General features: G+C 43.3%; 1 protein-coding gene across 2 annotated transcripts in view; it reads right to left on the reverse strand.

The window, feature by feature from the left end:
- Nucleotides 1–1989: 1989 nt before the first annotated feature.
- Nucleotides 1990–18729, reverse strand: part of NINL (ninein like) — an 80670-nt gene continuing 63930 nt past the window's right edge. For both annotated transcript variants that reach the window (XM_063443709.1, XM_063443708.1), the window contains 7 exons: nt 11082–11357; nt 8423–8707; nt 7344–7457; nt 5442–5555; nt 5041–5253; nt 4035–4148; nt 1990–3054 (listed from right to left, as the gene is read on the reverse strand). In XM_063443709.1, the coding sequence (XP_063299779.1) occupies nt 2863–3054; nt 4035–4148; nt 5041–5253; nt 5442–5555; nt 7344–7457; nt 8423–8707; nt 11082–11357 (1308 nt within the window). In that variant the 3' untranslated portion in view covers nt 1990–2862. The remainder of the gene's footprint in view (nt 3055–4034; nt 4149–5040; nt 5254–5441; nt 5556–7343; nt 7458–8422; nt 8708–11081; nt 11358–18729) is intronic.

The raw sequence follows: 18729 nt of genomic DNA on the forward strand, positions 1-18729 counted from the left end.
TGTGTGGGAAGTGGGGTTGTGTGTGAAGGGAGGGTGGCTGCTGCTGCAAATGTATTAATACAATCTGTATCCCCCCCCTCCCTTCTTCTTTCCTTTGGTGAACACAGAAATCCCTGGTGGTCGTAAGTGGGACAGGTCCTGCAGCTCTCCCGCGCGATGCTGTGTGGAGCGTTGCCATGGTAACGCGCGGCAACACTCCACACATTGCTCGCGGGAGGACAGGAGAGCGGCTTCCTTGATCCCTCCCCCTGTCCTCCCAACACGTAAGCAGAATAGGCGCCTGACATTTCGGGCAGACAGGTGCCTACTCTGCATGGATGCCGACCGGCGACCTGTGGCCGCAGGCCCGGCGTGCCAAACTGCCCTATAGTATTCTTTTAAAGGGACACTCCACTGAAGCATTGAATGACAACTGGGAGAAAAAAAAGAAGCAATTTTTAAATATGGTTTATCTCCTAATCTATTCCATTGTTAGTAAAACTGTTAGCACAATGTATAGATAAAAGCTTATGCTTAATCTAATGATCAAACCTTTTTTGGGATAGGATATATCCCTTTCAAGCAATTTATTTACCATAATCTAATACAGGGCTTCAAACTTTTATGAGCCGAGACTCACTTTTCAAAACTGTAATTTTTCGAGACTGTTTCGTTACAGTGTGGGGAGGGGGACAGAAGTGAAGGGGTTACAGTGTGGGAGGGGGACAGGGAGAGAAGGGGTTACAGTGTGGGAGGGGGACAGGTAGAGAAGGGGATACAGTGTGGGGGGGCAGCAGGGAGAGAAGGGGTTACAGTGTGGGGGGGGGGGCAGGGAGAGAAGGGGTTACAGTGCCGGGAGGGGGATCAGGGAGAGAAGGGGTTATAATGCGGGGAGGGGGGTCAGGGAGAGAAGGGGTTACAATGTGGGGAGGGGGGCAGAGGGTGAAGGGGTTACAGTGCGGGGAGGGGGGCAGAAGGTGAAGGGGTTACAGTGCGGGGAGGTTGGTCGGGAAAGGAGTTAGAGTGTGGGGGGGCAGGGAGTGAAGAGGTTACAGTGTGGGGGGGGCAGGGTCTGGGGGCTTTGTCCTACCTTTATTTAATTCCCTGGTGGTCCAGTGTCTCTCCCTGGTGGTCCGGTGGGTTAACGCTCCAGTCTGCAGCTCCGCTGGGTGCAGAGTTGCAGACTGTGTGATAGAAGTCTCGCAAGCTACCAGAGTCTTGCTGTGGTAACGCTCTGGGTGCGTGTGAGACTTTTATGACACGTTCTGCAGCTCTGCACCCAGCAGAGCTGCCGACCGGAGCTGGGCAGACTAATTGGAGGGAGCCCGGTGGCCCACACTTTGTGAACCGCTGGTCTAATACATTCGACTATCATCTCAAACCTACTCAATATTTGATGAATGAACCAAAAATTGCTTCAAATGTGTATCTGTTCTAACCAGAATCCACAAAGTCCATTTTTAATATAGTAAATGTATATTAACATTTTTTTTTTTTATTTAGCCAATTATCATTTACATAAACAGAAAAATCTTATGTACAGTGTATTCAAATATGTTACATATATTCAGAATAAAATCAACCTGGTCTTCTGTTACACTTGGCAATTCACTTTCCATTTTTCTTTGGGTGAATTGAATGTTTAGGTTTTTGTTGTTGTTTTAGATGAATATATAAGCATATTATAGCTGTACAATATTCTACCTGAAATATGTATTGCAAACAACAAAAATATGTACTTGCCTGGTGTGAAAAATATATTTTCTAAAGAATAATCAATAGGTTGTATGTATGTTGTGGTATGTATGTATGTATGTATGTATGTATGTATGTATGTATGTATGCATAGTCCTCTCGCAGTCAATAATAAATAAAAAGCATGGAACATTTTGACTTGTGCTATTAGATACATATAAATATACAGATATAATGTTCATCTGCAGCTAGATATTGCTAATATTAAAATGTAGCACAAGTGAAACTCAGGACAAGCAGAAAAAAAACACCAAGTAAAAATGCCACTTTTATTTCATACAAGCATTGGAAGGTCTTAACAATCATGGTCATACAGCCCAGCTGTTTGCAAAAATTTCGGCATTTCATTCTCACCATATAAAAAGATTTTGAACCAAGTTTTAACATCACTTCCAAAATCTAGATAAAATAAGAACATTGTTGGCAGACCCATACTTACTGTAATAATGTGCAAACATCTGTCATTACTTAGAACAATTCTGGTCCTAGTGAGTGCATTTTAAGGTAGTAATATACCCTGAAAATAATTAGTGCTTTTATTCATTTAAATCCCTGCTCACTTTTAGATCTTTAGAAGAAAATACTTTAGTGTTTAAATTAGAGTATTTCTGTTTAGCAAAATTATCTCCTATCATAGGAGCAGAAGATATAGATAATGACAGTAATTACCAAAGCCACCTTAAATTATGTCATTTTAGATTATCCAGAGAAAGTTAGTGATGGCTGAAGAGAGAGAATTATCTAAAATCTTTCTTCGGATAAGTGGGTTGTTTTTTCGGGTGGCTTCTTTAAGACACTTAATTTTATTCTGGAAATATTTTTTTAAAATTTTTCAGAAATGTTTAACTTTAGTGACATTTGGATTTACGAATGATTAGACATGTACATTATGTTTCATACAACAAGCTGCACAGCAGCCATCGGAGTATGGCCTGGATCTAATTATTCCACTTAATAAACAGCTGCTTGATGTAGAAATTGTCAAGTAAAAAATTAAATTAAAAATAAAAATCTTATAAAAAGCAAGTATTCGTAAAGCTTGTACAGGTTACACTCCCCCCAACATGTCTTTTGCATTTATGTCCACATTCTGGAGTGCAATTGTATTGAAGAATCTTCGGGTGAAGGTCAAACCGCCAGTGATGCAGGTGCAATTTTCTTAATGACTTTATTAAGAGCAAAAATCTTTTCCTCTAAGACATAGTTCTTCTTTTCTGCACCTTTCTGTCTCTCTTCGGTGACCTGGAGAGCTTTCATCAGATGGGCATTCTCTACGTACAGATCCTTCAGCAGCAGGTCTGATTTAGAATTCCTTTCCAGCTATTAGAATATACGGATAGGGGAAGATCATCAATGTGTAATTACCTCAATTAATAGTAAAACCACTCTCAAAAACAGAAAGTGACTTTGTATAGGTCTTAGTGACAAGTGGTCCTTTGCGTTTCTATAACTCTATCCTTGTGAAATAGATGAATAGTATGGGAGGAGTTTTGCAAGTTATACACAAAGCACGTGTAGTGTATGTTTACACTATGTATTCCTCTGTATTCACGCTGGCATAAGCGTTATGGAACTATTTAATATCACCAGGAATGGTATAAAATCTAGTCTGGCAATAGGCTGTATAAAGGAAGTGGCAGTCCTTGTATCTAGTATTAAAGAAACACTCTTGGCATCATAACAATTTCATTCCAATGGCATTATTATAGCGCAATGAGGTCCTTTGCAAATGTTTTAATCCCTTAGTCTTTTGCCGGTCAGTTCTGCCTCTCCACTTCTGTTTCAGTTCGAGGCTTCAATCAGGAAGGATCCGATGGTTGTTTCCCATTCACAAGATGGACTGAAAAAGATACGTACCTTTTTCACTCTGTTTTGTGAATGGGGGGACACTGATGGGCTGATAGTATTAACTCTATGTCTATAAGCAGTGCCCAGTCTGAGGCTCCCTGACTGAAGCCTCAGCCTTAAATAGAACTGAAGGGCAGAGCTGATGGGTTAAGGACTCAAAACTTTGGGGTACGCCAGCGTCTGGGACTTCCTTGCACCATAACAACTTAATGATTATTAAGGTATTTAGTGCCTAGAGTGTCCCTTTTTAAACCAAGATTTCAACATTGCTAAGTGTCCTTGATGAAAGAGCTAAGGATATCAAAGCTGTTGCCTTTGTCTTGCTTTTTATCTATTTTACACTGTTATCTTGGAAGTAAAGAAAGTACAATAAATTTAATTTTGATCAGTTATAAACTGAATTTATTGTTGAAACCTCCCCCCATAAAAACCTTCAAAATATGGGCACTCACCTGTTCCTTTAACTGGCTGACCTTCTCCTGAAGCATGAGTCGAAAATTCTTTAAATTCATTTCCACACTTTCCATTCGGTCTTCCATCTTCCTCAAAAGCTTCTCATGAGCTTCCTAAAAACCCATCAATGGAATACAAGGGATGTATAGTAAGGAATTGAATCATGAAGGATATGCTAGTCTAAAGATTAGCCATTATATACATAATCAATATGTAACTCAAATATTACTGAAATGTTAAAAACAATCAAATGTACCCAATTCCTATGCTTAAAACAAAATACAAAACACAATTTACCAGAATATTCTAGAGGTCAGTCCTGAGTGCTTGTTTATTCAGTATAATAGTAAATATTTGTTTGTATTTATACACAGAAAATTGGGATCTTCAGGTCCTCCTTAGGCTCTGGATTTGACAGTGGATTAACCCCTTAAGGACACATGACGGAAATATTCCGTCATGATTCTCTTTTATTTATGAAGTTGTGTACTTAAGGGGTTAAGTGGCTTCTGGGTAGCAATCCATTATCCTTCTTCAAAACCCATCCAATTAGGAGCCTTTCATTCTCCAAACCGCAAGAATGTGAATAGTAGGACAATGAAAGGGTCATTAATGCAATAATGGTTCCATGTACCAATATGAGGAATGTTTGTATTGGCTCCACAATCCCCTTACCATACTACTGATTCCTTTTCATAAAGCTTAACACAAAATAAACATTGTTTTGTTACGGATCAATATTCAACATTGACATTTCTGTCAATGCCAAGAAGGGTATGCATTAAATAACAGTTTATTTACAGTTTTTTTTTTTTGCCAAATGTTGGTCAGATGCCCGCATTCACGGATAAAAATTGATAGAATATATATTAGGTCATTTGAGCAGAACGAATGTCTAGGAAACAGGGGGAAATTAAGCCATCTAGCTGTATACTTACTGGCACAGTCATGCCAACTTTACTTCTATAAAATGAACATTAACAGCTTTTTAATAATGGACTATACCTGTTGCATGGCAAGTTGCCTGTTGGCCTGCTCCGCGTGAAATCTCAGCTTGTCCTGCATCTGTTGAACTTTCTGTTGTTCCTGCAACAGCCTGTCCTGTAAGTGACTCAGTTGGTCCATGGGCGCAGCAGAGCTCACCTGTTCTTTCAGCTGCTGAACTTCTCTCATGTGCTGAGACTGGGCCAGCGTTAACTTCATATGGGCTTCCATTAGCTTCAAAGTGAACGTTAAAAAAACAAGAGATCATTACATCATATAAACACAAAACTGGTTAAACACCGATAGTCAAAGGTTCATGAACACACATTGCCCATACAGTCTAGATTTACACATGTAATCACCAATACATATAATGTGTATAATATAACATGTGTATAATATAACATATTATAGACACTTACCTGGTCTTGGGATTCATCTAACTGCTCTCTGAGTTGGTTTTGGACTGTCCTCAGAGTTTGACATTCCTGCTGTGCTTGTTTTAGGTCAGATTCTATTGTATCCATCTGTATTACCTGTTAATAACAAGAACAAAATGCTGAAACATTAAGTGGACAAACGTATTCTAACCTTGTTATATGTGGCATATTCTTGCTTTGTATGCTCATCACAGTAATGTAGTCCACGATGTTAAAATAAGGTACTAAAAGTACATTTAGCATTAGAATCACACAATCACTTCAGGATGAAAAGATTTACGATTCTGAAGACTCTCTCCGGGGTTCGTACCTGTCCTCCAGCCTGCTTCTATATAGAACCACACACACTGTTGTCTTACAAAGGGCCGTATGATAAGGCGCATCCTAAAAATCTGGTTTAATAAGCTCTGGGTTGAGACTATTACAATGCTACTTTGATAATATTTATTTGTTATAAAGATTAGGAGGAACCGCACTCTATTCTAGTCAAAACCAGGTGCACTGGAGCAGGACCAGCAAATCCCACAACGATAAGGCAAACAGGAAAGAGTCTCCAGGCACTGAAGGTGTTCAAACCATAGGCAGGTTTATTTGGTCAAAAAAAGTATCTGTGTGACATTAGCAGTGACGGACACCATCGACATAATATCAATAAAGAAACCGGTCACATGTTCACATAGAACATAATACAAGCTAGGCCGGTGGCCTATGACCCGGCGCGACTGGGATGGAAGCAGAGGCCTTGATCAATAATCGGTGCCCCCCCCCTCCCCCTCCTCTCTTTTTTCTTCTTCTCTTCTAAATGCTGCATCTCCCTCTTCTCTCGATACTCCTCTCTTCTCTTATACCTCTGGGGGTGACGTCCTAATTCTCTTTTCTTTCTTCTATCTGGCCTGATTAAAGGGTTTGAAGGAACAGCGGAGCCTTTTGGCTAACCCATTCGGCTATCATAGATTACTGGCAAACCTGATATTAGGCTCATAAAGTAAAAAAATGTCCTCGATAGGGGGCAAACGATAAGAGGCCCGGGACCGGGCGAGAGTCGTGAATTATGCTCTGTATTATTCCGAATACGTATGGTTGTCTCATGATTCTGTACAATGAGTTGGCTTCTGCGTAAGCCCAACAGTTGAAGTATACTTGCTCTCCCTGACGAGTACAAATAAAGAATAAAAAAAAGAACATAATACAAGAATGGGATTATTATTATTAGCAAATTGAAGGCAGTTAATGTTAACTTTAGTGTTTTCTCAAAGTGCAATGTAAGGAAGGAAAGTGTTTATTTTATTTTAACACAATTCATCTTTATTATTGTTTGGGTTTTTGGTAATGTACATACAGTGATGGATTGATCTATTTAACTTGGTAATCGGGGCTTATTTATTGGGCAAACTTCACATCTAAAGAATCTCCTTGCTAAAGATTTGACAGACCACCTGCTGTGCTTATAGCTGCCAAAGGATTATGGGAGTTGAAGTCAGCTATCAGCTGGGAGTCCAGAATGCTGTAAAAACAGAGTGTCTAACCGTGGCCCTCCAGTGCTTGGTGGACTCAAACCCTTAGGAAGAGCCATTTTACTGTCATTAGAAGAAATTCAGGATGAACTTTTTGTGGTAGTAACAACCAGTGGTTGAGAGAGAGGATATGAACAGGGAAGATTTATTACATTTAACACTATGACAGCGAAGTACAGACAGTTACAACAAGCTTAAGTAAAGGATAATACACATCAACCATCTATAACGATGTTCTCACTACAGCAGGTGAATTTAACAGGTAATGTGAGAAAATGGTTATACTGTCCTAATATACAATGATCTTATCGAAGCAGACATTTGGATTCTCCTCTCCAAGCTTCCAATGAGGTTTACATGTTGATTTTACCTTGTCTGCGGTTTCTTTAAGTTGCGTAGTCACTCGCTGGCACTGCTCTTGCAGATCCTGCTTCTCTTTTATTAGTATTGAAACATCTACCTCAAGAGCTTCCAAGGCCAACACCTAGAGGAACAAGACACAGTCATGCAGCGAGCTGGTATTCCAGATTTGGGACAAGTCACAGTCGCACAGTGATCTGGTATTCTGGATTTGGGACAAGTCACAGTCGCACAGTGATCTGGTATTCTGGATTTGGGACAAGTCACAGCCGCACAGTGATCTGGTATTCCAGATTTGGGACAAGTCACAGTCGCACAGTGCGCTGGTATTCTGAATTTGGGACAAGACACAGTCACAGTGACCTGGTTTCTGGATTTGGGACAAGTCACAGTCACGCCGTGACCTGATTTCCGGATTTGGGACAAGACACAGTTACACAGTGACCTGATTTCCGGATTTGGGACAAGACACAGTTACACAGTGACCTGGTATTCTGGATTTGGGACAAGACACAGTCCCACAGTGATCTGGTATTTCGGATTTGGGACAAGACAAAAATCGCACAGTGACCTGGTATTTCGGATTTGGGACAAGACACAGTCGCACAGTGCTGTGTTATGTCGGATTTGGGACAAGACACTATGACAAGTGGCATAATGACGTGGTAATAAACAGCAGATACTTTATTTTCAATACAAATCCTGGAGTGTGCCTCTTCTTGGTGGATGGATGCTCAGCAGGAGGTTTTTGCACCAGATATTTATTATTTAAAAAGGAGTGCTCGGCCCTTGAAGTGGGTGTATTATAGAAATATATATATATATGGGAGTGCACTGAGGATACGGGCCTTGTGCAGCAAGGAGGGTAAATTTTGCCCTGCTTGCTGACACACTCAGAGGTATAAGCAGTATTTGTGTCCCGACAAACCAGTAATAATATGTTAAATAAGCAGGTGTTTCATATTGACGCATATATAAATGATGTTGAAAGGAGAAAAAAAAAACTAAAATGACCTATTTTAATATCTATTAACCTGCATGGACACTGAAAGACGTGTGGTCATTGCACTTTTTGTTAGCAGTTTTTACCTTTTCTTTGGATATCCGCAGTTCCTGCTCTAATCGCTGGCTCTCGTTTTGCCATGCTGACAGTTGCTGCAGTCTCTCTTTCTCCAGGGCACAGAGGGTTTCCTGTAGCCGTTTTACTGCAAAGTCCGACTCCTCTTTCTGCTGCGCCACCTCGGGCAGTCTACTGGTTAGTTGATGGATGGTCTCCTGTTTGGCCATAATTTGAGCACTTAGATCAGACACTGTGCAGTTCAGCTGGAGACTGTGGGAATTCAACCGACTCAGGTCATCCTGGTATTTATCATTCTAAGGAGAGGAAAATAAATGCAGAGGAAAAGCTATTACTACAACTATCTAGTACTGTCTAGTCCGTGATAATGTGTGCTATCCTGCCCAGAATATTTTTAATTACTTGAGTAGAGTGAGTTTGAATGAGTGTGTGCCTATGCAGGTGGTTATGTATGTGTTTGTTTGGTGCTTGTTTTATTGTTAAAGATCTGAAAATTACCAACAATGCTATAAAGATGGTTCTAGGACCGATCCTCAAGAAAATTTTATCTTACCGGGACATCAGGAGATCTTTTCATTAAGACACCTGTATACAAACACCTATTTGACCGGTGACATTACTAGGAAAATGGGTGGCTTAATAATTCAGGTTCAGGTTGTGTATCCTTGGGAATCTGTACACTCCTCCCCATGCTTTGAGAATCTATCATTCTCTTGGGCCCTGAGAATCTGCCCAATTACTCGAAAACCTCATGAATCAAATGTACTCAGCCTTACATATTCACAGTATGGGGCAACCTATATAAATCATTATAAATCACTCAGTGGAGGAGGGAGACTGGATAAAGTGGATCCTGAAAAAGCCATACGCCCTTTAACACAGAGTGACAGAGACATTATTGAAGCGGATCGGTCACCTCTGGGGTATTTGCATGTTTTGCAATTTAAGCACGCCTGGTAGCCTGGGGTGCAGGGGGAGGTTAGTTTTACTTTCCTCAAACGGTCTCTTGCAGCTTCCGCCATGTTTATCCTCCTAAGCTTCTGACACTGCACCTGCCAGGAGCCCGTGTCAATGCTGTACTCTCGCACACTGATGTCTATGGAGGATTGAGGGAGCCTATATAAACAAGGCCCTTTTCTCTACCAGCATCACTAGTGACAAAACTGGACAGCGGAATCTCCACCAGGCACAAAGTACCCCTTACTTTGTCTAATAATGTATTTTGACTGCGTTGGAATTTCACAGCTTAATGTAGTGGTTCTGGTGTCTATAGCCTGTCCCTGCAGGCTTTGCAATGTAAATGCTGCCTTTTCAGATAGCAACAGTCCCCCAATGTTTTTTTATGGGAAAGAACTGGATTGGCCGAGATAATCAAAATTGATGATCTCAGCCATGGAGGCAGGGCCAGCCAGAGCAAAACCGGCACGGCAATGGAAGAAATGGTAAGATTAACACCTTCTCAGAGTGATATAAGGGGGATAGGGACCTAAACAGTCACACCAGCACTATCGTGTCAGGAATGCATGTTTGTATTCCTGGCACTATAATGTTCCTTTAATGTGAGTATTTCATAAGGATTTTTTTTATTTGGGTGAGAGGGACAGGGTGACAGAGCAGCTTTAATGCCATATGCTCCCCTCCTTTCTCCAGATCCATACCTACACAGCGATTTTCCTCTGCAACCATCTCTAACATTCTGCATTCTGCCAGCAATTAGGTTACCTTTCATCAAGACAAACTCCATGCTGTTTTTACCCACCTTCATCAATATCATTCTACATGTTTGCAACTCTAAGTATTATATATATCTTGTGACTGGTAATTTCTGCATAGCTTCTAACCAATACTTTCATATTGTGTGTGAATTTGCATTATTCTTTTTTAGGGAGATACCATTTCCTTGCAGAACTGTTTTAGTCTCATAGCATGTTTCTCCAGCTATTAGAGATCTCACTAAACAACTTCATCGTTCCGTTTACACGTTACCAATGGCTGCAACCACCTCCATATTCTCCCTGCTGCCTTGTCTCAACTCCCCATTTTTACATTCAGATTGCAAGCTCTCAGGTTATCTAGAAAAGTACTTTGTATAAAAGAGCTTTAATGGCTAGACCTCAGCTATTTAACTTTTGTACTGGTCTGTGCATCTTATAATGTCTTTTTCGCCAATAGTACAGCGCAGTTGAATTTGTTGGTGCTTTATAAATGCCAGTAATAGTAATATCAATAATAAGGTCACTTTACTAGCACATTTGTCATGCTACTTCACAGTATCCAGGACAATCAGCCATAGACAGATGGGAAATACCCACATATTCTACAAATAATTTTGCAACAAATGTCCATTGGGGTATTTGCCCGAATGGACTAAATAGTTTATATATCAATGGTCTAATGTAGTCCTAAGAGTTATACACGTCCTCGATGACCTGTTCAGTTACATTATGTCAAATTCTATCCTGGCTTCTCCTGTGAGTAAGGTGTAAGCACTATAAGGTCTGCCCAGAATGTAAGCAGTATCAGTATATGACCCAATTAAATAACTCCAACGTATCCCTTTAGGACTTCATACAGCCAAAAAGCACATTCGAGATAATGGTACATTTGTAGGGCGAATACTTCTAAAAACATTTAAAACAATAAAAAAGAAATTCTGTTGTAATTATTTACCTTTTCTTTAGACATAAGGAGATCCTGTTCCAATCTCTGTCTCTGGTTTTGCCATACTGAGAGTTGCTGCAGTTTCTCTTTCTCCAGAGCACTGAGTGTTTCCTGCAGTTGTTTTATAGCAGCGTCTGCCTCTTCCCTCTGTTGAGTCACCTCCTGCAGTCTGCTGGTTAGCTGCTGGATGGTCTCCTGTTTTGCCATAATCTGAGCGCTTAGATCAGACACCGTGCCGTTTACATGGGAATTCAGCTGACTCAGCTCATCCTGGTATTTATCATTCTAAGGAGAAAATAAATGCAAAGCAAAAGGTATTTTTATAAAAGTATTACTACAACTTTCCAGTAATGTCTCGTACCAGGCCCAGAATGAATGTGTATAATTACATTAAAGAGTTTGAATGATTGTGTATGTATGTGTGTCTATGCAGGTGGTTGTATATGTGTGTGTTTACCGTTTGTTGTTAAAGTTCTGAAAATTAACAACATTCCTAGTACATGTCTGTGCCGAACAGAACCTTGCCACGGGCTCCTGGAGGAGCCTGCTTGCCGGCCTCCAGCCTCAGGAATACGGGACCTGCAATATACCTTACCCAATGCACTTTAAAAGGCTCTGTTCATATGATTTATGTAGTTTTGTACTCCAGAAAGAGAGACCGACCGTTAGCCCCGATTCCCTGGAACAGTTTTGGGCATGGGACCATGTTCACGGTCGGTCAAAATTATGACTTCCATGGAAATCCCAAACCCCTTAACCAATCTCGGTGATTTTTGGATATGTTGGTCCCCCAGATCGGGGCTATCAGGGGATATGGGGTTTCCATGTGTTCCCGGGGTACTTTTGGGTTATTGTAAAATATATGCTTTCTGTGCTTGGAGATTATTGAGTTTAGTACAGTTCCTGACTCAATTATCTCTCAGGCACAGGGAAGGGATTATCTTGTTTTGTGTGGGAGTGTCCTGGACAATGTAATTACAGTGGTATCATAGGCGTGCGCACGGGGTGTGCCAGGTGTGCCTGGGCACACCCTCATCCCCGTGGCCCGCACTATGTGCCTCCCTCCGTGGGCCAGTGAGGGAGATTTTAGATCTCCCTCACGACCCACAGGCAGGGAGGGAGGCAGGAGAGGACTCGGGGAGCTCTAGCCAGCAGCTCCGCCGGGTTCCTCTCGCGAGATCGGTTCCACTCACCACTGGACCACCAGGGATGGCAGCAGCATGGCCCCCCCTATAAGGTAAGAAGGGAGGGGGGATATTAACTAAACGGTCCCCCTACCCTACCCAACACAATACACATACACACACACAGCACCCTTACACATACACACACACACTAACAGTGCCCTCAAACAGACACACCACCCTTACACACACAGCACACTACCCTCGCACACACAGCACACCACCCTCGCACACACACTACCCTCGCACACACACACAGTGTGTATATATTTGTGCTCGGAATTTAATACGTAATGGATAGTATCTGTAAGGGCAAAGTTGGTTGTGGTGTGCCGAAATAAACGTACGAGTGGGCCTGTAAATAAAAGAGGGCCCACCAAGGAGAATGTAATTATAACAGGGTGTAGGTGGGTGGGGACAATCAGCTGAACGGCAGAGGTGAGTAGGGGCTGGGAGTTTAAGTAGGGGACTTACTCCTCCCACAAATTCAGGCCTAATGGCCTTTCTACTTGTGCTCGGAATTTAATACGTAATGGATAGTATCTGTAAGGGCAAAGTTGGTTGTGGTGTGCCGAAACCAACGTGCGATTGGGCCTGTAAATAAAAGAGAAGTTCAAGAAAATACATACTTTGTTGCCTTTTTACATAACCAAGTTCCTGAAAGCTTGGCGAAGCTCTTTTTCTGGTCGTGGAATATAAGTATGGTATATGGAGGATTTCCATCGCCCCAGTCTCTTGATGATGTGGACCGGTGTATTAGTGCTGGAGGCTGAAGAGGCGGCTCCTATGCGAAAGGAGTGCCTGGAGAATGAAGTCGGATTGAAACCCAGTTTAGATAATAGAGTTCTGACGTGAGACGTGAATTTAGTTGTGGTAAGCGGGTGCCCTTGTATTGATAAGAGCGGAGAGTCTGGTAAGTGCGCGTGACGGGTTGACCGTAGGTGGTCTAGCGCCTTGACCGGACACCAGGCATTATCAGTAGGGAAGAGAGGAATTACAGTGGGGTGTAGTGAATGGTTGGTTTTAGTTGATGGGATCGAAAGTAGATAGTGATCCTCCACCTTTGTGAGGTGCGATGTTTTTAGGCTGTGCGTGATATCCCTTTGACAAACAACGGTGAACTCTCTAGGTCTGAGAAAACCGTAGAAAGCAAGATAGATAGCCGCTTTGATCACCAGGTTTGTGTCGGGATCAAACGGGGATTCGTCAAGGAGATTGCCAAGTGATCTGAAGATAGGCCCATCTATAGGTAGTCTTGTGATAGTGAGAGGAGCTGAAACCTTTAACATACCTTTCAATACCTTTTTAATGGGATATGATGACAAGAAGGGGGTGTTGTTAGGGAAATTAGTGAGGCTATGGTGCTGCACCCCGGTGAGGTAAAGTTTTATGGTGTTGTGGGAAAGTTTAAGATGTAAGTGGCAGAAAGAGGCAAAAGCCACCATGGTTTGTATAGAAAGGTCGCCTTGTAAACCGAATTCTGCAGTGAATTTGTTAAATATGGTAAGTGCCCTATTATAAGAGATAGCTGTGTTAGGTGATAGTGCTTGGTGAGTGAGAGTCCTAGCGTGATGCATTAGTGTGCTCAATCCAGGATTAGTTTGTGAAACCGTGGTGTCCTGGATGGCTGGTGGTGAGCCGTAGGGAGTGCCTGAGAGAATACCTGGAATTGAGAGCGAGAAAGAGCGTCAGCTGCAGTGTTGTGAATACCCGGGATGTGAAAACAAATTAAGTGAAACTGACCGGTTGCTGCTAGCCAGGTCAGCTTGCGAATCAGCCGCATGATGGTCAGGGATGATGAGCGCCCCTGGTTAATGATTTTGCAAGATGCCGAGTTGTCAGAGTAGCATTTTACTGCCTTGCCGGACCAGAGATGACCCCAGGTGTGTGCGGCTGCCACAATGGGATAGACTTTAAATAGGGCTGAGGTCTCCCTGAATCCTGGCAAGGCATCCGTCTCAGTGGGCCAGTGACCCCTAAACCAGTGGTTCCCAAAGATGGCTGCGAAACCAGTGTCGGCTGCAGCATATGTGTGAATGCTGGGTGACGAAGTGGAGAGAGGGGGGATAAACATGGAGATACCGTTCCAATCTGCCAAAAACTTCCCCCACATAGCTAAGTCAGCCTTGGCGTGGGGGTCCAGTGAAACTGGGCAAGAGTCCGGTACCCCGTGGAGCAGGCAAAGAAGCCTGGATATAAAAGACCTTCCCTGCGGGACGATGCGCATGGCGAAGTTCAGGGATCCCAGAAGGGACTGGAGTTCCTTCCTGGTGCAAACATCATTCCGCAGGAACATGTCTATCTCCCCTCTCAAGCGGGTCAGTTTGTCATGGGGAAGGCTAGTTCTGAGGGTAACGGAATCTAGCTCTATCCCCAAAAAGGTTAATTTAGTTGTGGGGCCAATTGTTTTAGATGGGGACAAAGGTACTCCAAGTGTGGAAAAAAGTGCTGTAGTGTCTGTGACCCTGGCTCTATCAGTAGGAAGTTGTCTAGGTAGTGAATAACGGAGTGACACCTGAGGACGTTCAGAAGCAGCCAGCATAGTGTCTCAGCGAAGATATCGAAAAGTTTGGGGCTGCTTCGAGAACCGAAAGTGAGTTGTGTGGAGAAGTAGTACTTTCCTCGCCATTTAACACCGTGCAAGTGCCAGAGTGAGGGGTGCATGGGTAGTAACTTAAATGCGTTTGTGATGTCTGTTTTGCTGAGCCAGGGGTGATTACGTCGATAGTTACATACTGGAGTGAGAATTCGTCTGCTGGAATGAGTGCGTTTATGCTGGGAACAAAAGAGGAGTGCGGTGCCGATAAATCGATAATTAGACGTTTTTTATTAGAATATTTGTGAACAGCGACACCGATTGGGATAGTGTGCCAGGAGGAAAAAGGTGAGGAGGTGAAAGGCCCGATCATGAAACCATTGGTAATTTCAGAGGCAAGGAGAGTGTCTGTTGAGACTGGGTCTAGACGTGCTGACAGGAGGTTAGGACATTCAAGTGTACCTGAGGGGGTGGCTACTATACCCGTGAGAAACCCCTGTGTGAACCCTGTGGTCAGATATTCCACCAGGTGCCTGCTAGGGTGTGACGTTAAGTAAAAAAACAGGTTGTCGACATTAATGTCGGTTAGTCATTTGTTAGGGGACAACCTGGCCGGACACATGCTCTTGGTATGTGCCCAGAAGCAAATGGAGCAGATGTGCAACAATCTACATGCGCTGAAACTGCATGAGCCTGCGTTGAAATTATTGCACACCTGCGCCTTGCCGAAAAAGGAGATGGGCCTACCCAGCTTGTCATGTAGACCACCCGCTGGTTTGTTGTGAGGGGTGAAAGAGGGATGAGGGGTGGGAGTGGAGGTGGTGGGATCTGCTTCAGAGGGACATAAGTTCGCCATGTGGGATGTGGAATTACATATGGCACAAGACGGGGGCCTAAGACCAGCGAAGTGGCGACAGAATAGTTCTGTATCCATCTGACACCAGTTAATTTTAACGTTGAACTGTTTCAGATGGGTCGCCGCCTTCGTTGATACTGACTTATGATAGTCGTAGAAAGAAGAGCCCCCGTACTTGATGCCTAGATCCACCACCTTGTGAAGGTAGAGGTCTAACTCCTCTCTTCTGTGGGGATACCCGTGCAGATGACGTCATGGTATATCCCAAAAGCTATCACGAACTGGGGAATTGAACGTTTTTTATTAAGCCTGGGATCTCTTGTCTTAAGCACTAGTGATATATCCCCGTAGTTGTAAGCCTTGTTCTCCAATATGTCTTGTGAAGCTATAAGCAGAGACACCAGACACACGCCCTTCCCGTCTAGGATTTCTTTCCTGATAGAGTCTGGGACGGATTGAGCTGGTGACTCGAAAGGAGCTATAGCTGTGACTGGTGTTGGCGAGGGGAGTATGGGGGGGCATGCTGGTACAGCGGCGACAGCAGGGGTGGAGACTGGGAGGCCCGGGGTATTACCTGGGGAGGCGATGGCGCTCTCCACCTTAGATAGCCTGTTATTAAGGGTCTGTAGGTTGGCCAAGATTGCTGCCAGGGTATCCTGGATGGCCGTGCCAGTGCTTCGTGGCCGACCTTGAGAGCTAGTGCTTGGCCTAGGCTCAGGGGCTTGGTAGGTAAGCAGCCTGTAAAGTTCTGCCTTCCTAGCTGTGGCTGGAAAGGGGATTCCCCTGAGCCTAAGCTCGGCCGTAATTTTAGGAATAGTCCATGCTCTCAAGGACGTGGGAGTTGACGGGGTGAGAGATTCGCCTGGAGACTCTGGTCTGGTTGGCGTAAACGGTATCTCTTCTGGCAGTTCTTCGATGGGGATTGGTTCTTGGGACATTCTAAAAGAAATGATTTTGTGAATGGGGTATTAGAAGGGGATTAAGGAAAACGTGGGGGGGGGATATGAAGGATGGTATTGTTTGGAAGAACTGGACTGTAATGCTAGTGCCGAAGCGAAAAACTTATCTGTGGGATTTTTGGTAGGTGAGGCCCTGCTAATGCCAAGTGGCGGTGAGAGGCTCTATCTATGATTTGGCTTAGGAAATTGAGGCCACAGACGTGGTGGCAGGGTGTTGGCCTCTCGGTGACTGTAAAGAGAATTCAAAACGTGTGGCCGTGACAGGTGAGGCCCTGACTAAAGCCCTGTAGTAGGGCGGGCGAGGTGTATAACTATGATTTGGGTGTGGGGCCGTACCTCCGTGTTGAGGTGGGAGATGGCCTCGTGGGACCGGATTTCCTAATAGGGTGAGCTAAGGCGGTAGCCTAGACCCAGTAGCCAGTTCAATTGTATACTTAAAGGACCACTCTAGGCACCCAGACGACTTCAGCTTAATGAAGTGGTCTGGGTGCCAGGTACCTCTAGGATTAACCCTTTTTTTTATAAACATAGCAGTTTCAGAGAAACTGCTATGTTTATAATGAGGGTTAATCCAGCCTCCAAATCCTCTAGTGGCTGTCTCACTGACAGCCGCTAGAGGCGCTTGCGTGCTTCTCACTGTGAAAATCACAGTGAGAGCACGCAAGCGTCCATAGGAAAGCATTATGAATGCTTTCCTATGCGACCGGCTGAATGCGAGCGCGGCTCCTGCCGCGCATGCGCATTCAGCCGATGACGTCGCGATCAAGATGGAGAGGAGGAGGAAAGCTCCCCGCCTGGCGCTGGAAAAAGAGGTAAGTTTAACCCCTTCCTCTCTCCAGAGCCCGGCGGGAGGGGGTCCCTGAGGGTGGGGGCACCCTCAGGGTACTCTAGTGCCAGGAAAACGAGTATGTTTTCCTGGCACTAGAGTGGTCCTTTAAGGTTGACTGGGAAATTTTGGTGTAATGTGTGGATATTAACCTTGAAAAGTTGTAAATGATAACTGGAACCTTCTAGTATTTTTTAATGTGGCGAGTCTTGTCTGCTGCTGTTCTTGAAGAAGAAGCCTGAGGATTAAGACAGATGTTGATGTATTTATGCGTATCGTGGTGACGTATGGTTTGTAGTGAGGGTTGGCTGTTAGGAGCGCAACGTGAGATCCTGAATTGAGGGATCTGAAAGGTTTAGTATAGGATTGGGACGAGTTTGCGTTAAAGAGAGGCTGATTGAGGCCTTGGGGTAGTGATTGCCGTACGTGATTAAGGACGTAAGTACCTGGTGGTATACCTGAGTACCGGATTAGGTAGGTTGGATGTTTTCCTTGGCCTGATGGCAGTATGACCGTGGCCTGGGTAGAGAAATTGTAAAGAATTAACATACCGTGGGCGTAAGACCGTGAGTCAATCGTAATGAAACCGAGACCGCGTAAGGTCTTGTATAGAAAGGTCTTGAAAGAGTGGGGAACTATACCTTGAATGAAGTACGAAACTTGTGATGAGCGTAACTGGTTTAATGTGTAGAAACCGGTGGAGGCGTAGAATAATACTGGAGCTAAGGATTAACCAATGAATATTTAAATAGTTAACGACAGATGTGACAGTATGTAATAAATACCAACATGTCTTGTTGTGACAAGTCTAGATAGCTTAATTGAATTTTTTGGCCTAGACCTAGATGAAACCAAAGTGAGAAAAATACTATACCTGTTCCTGTAAAAAAAGAACTTGAAATAACAACTTTTGAGCAGGAATGCAAGAAACCGATGCAATCTGTAAAGCCAAAGACATGTGACAGAGGCAAGAATAAATGACTGCGTGATTTTAAGGAGAAGATGTAGTACAGATGTGGATTTAACGGCATTACCCTAGAAGATCATAATTAATATCTGTATGTAGGGTTTGAATAGGGTTGGTGCATAATTAGAAAAACCTGTTCTTTATATTGGTGACATGAGAAGTCTATAAGAATTAATAAAATTAATATTAAAACGTGGTTACTAGTTAATTAGGTGTAGGAAAAAGAACCGTATCTCATAAATAATTGTGGAGATTTTTAAATGTTTTAGATATATCAAACCGGCCAACACAGTTTAAGAAAAAGACTGGTAGTTAGACCGGATTGAATA

Source organism: Pelobates fuscus, chromosome 2 (assembly GCF_036172605.1).
Source record: "Pelobates fuscus isolate aPelFus1 chromosome 2, aPelFus1.pri, whole genome shotgun sequence".
Lineage (NCBI taxonomy): Eukaryota > Metazoa > Chordata > Amphibia > Anura > Pelobatidae > Pelobates > Pelobates fuscus.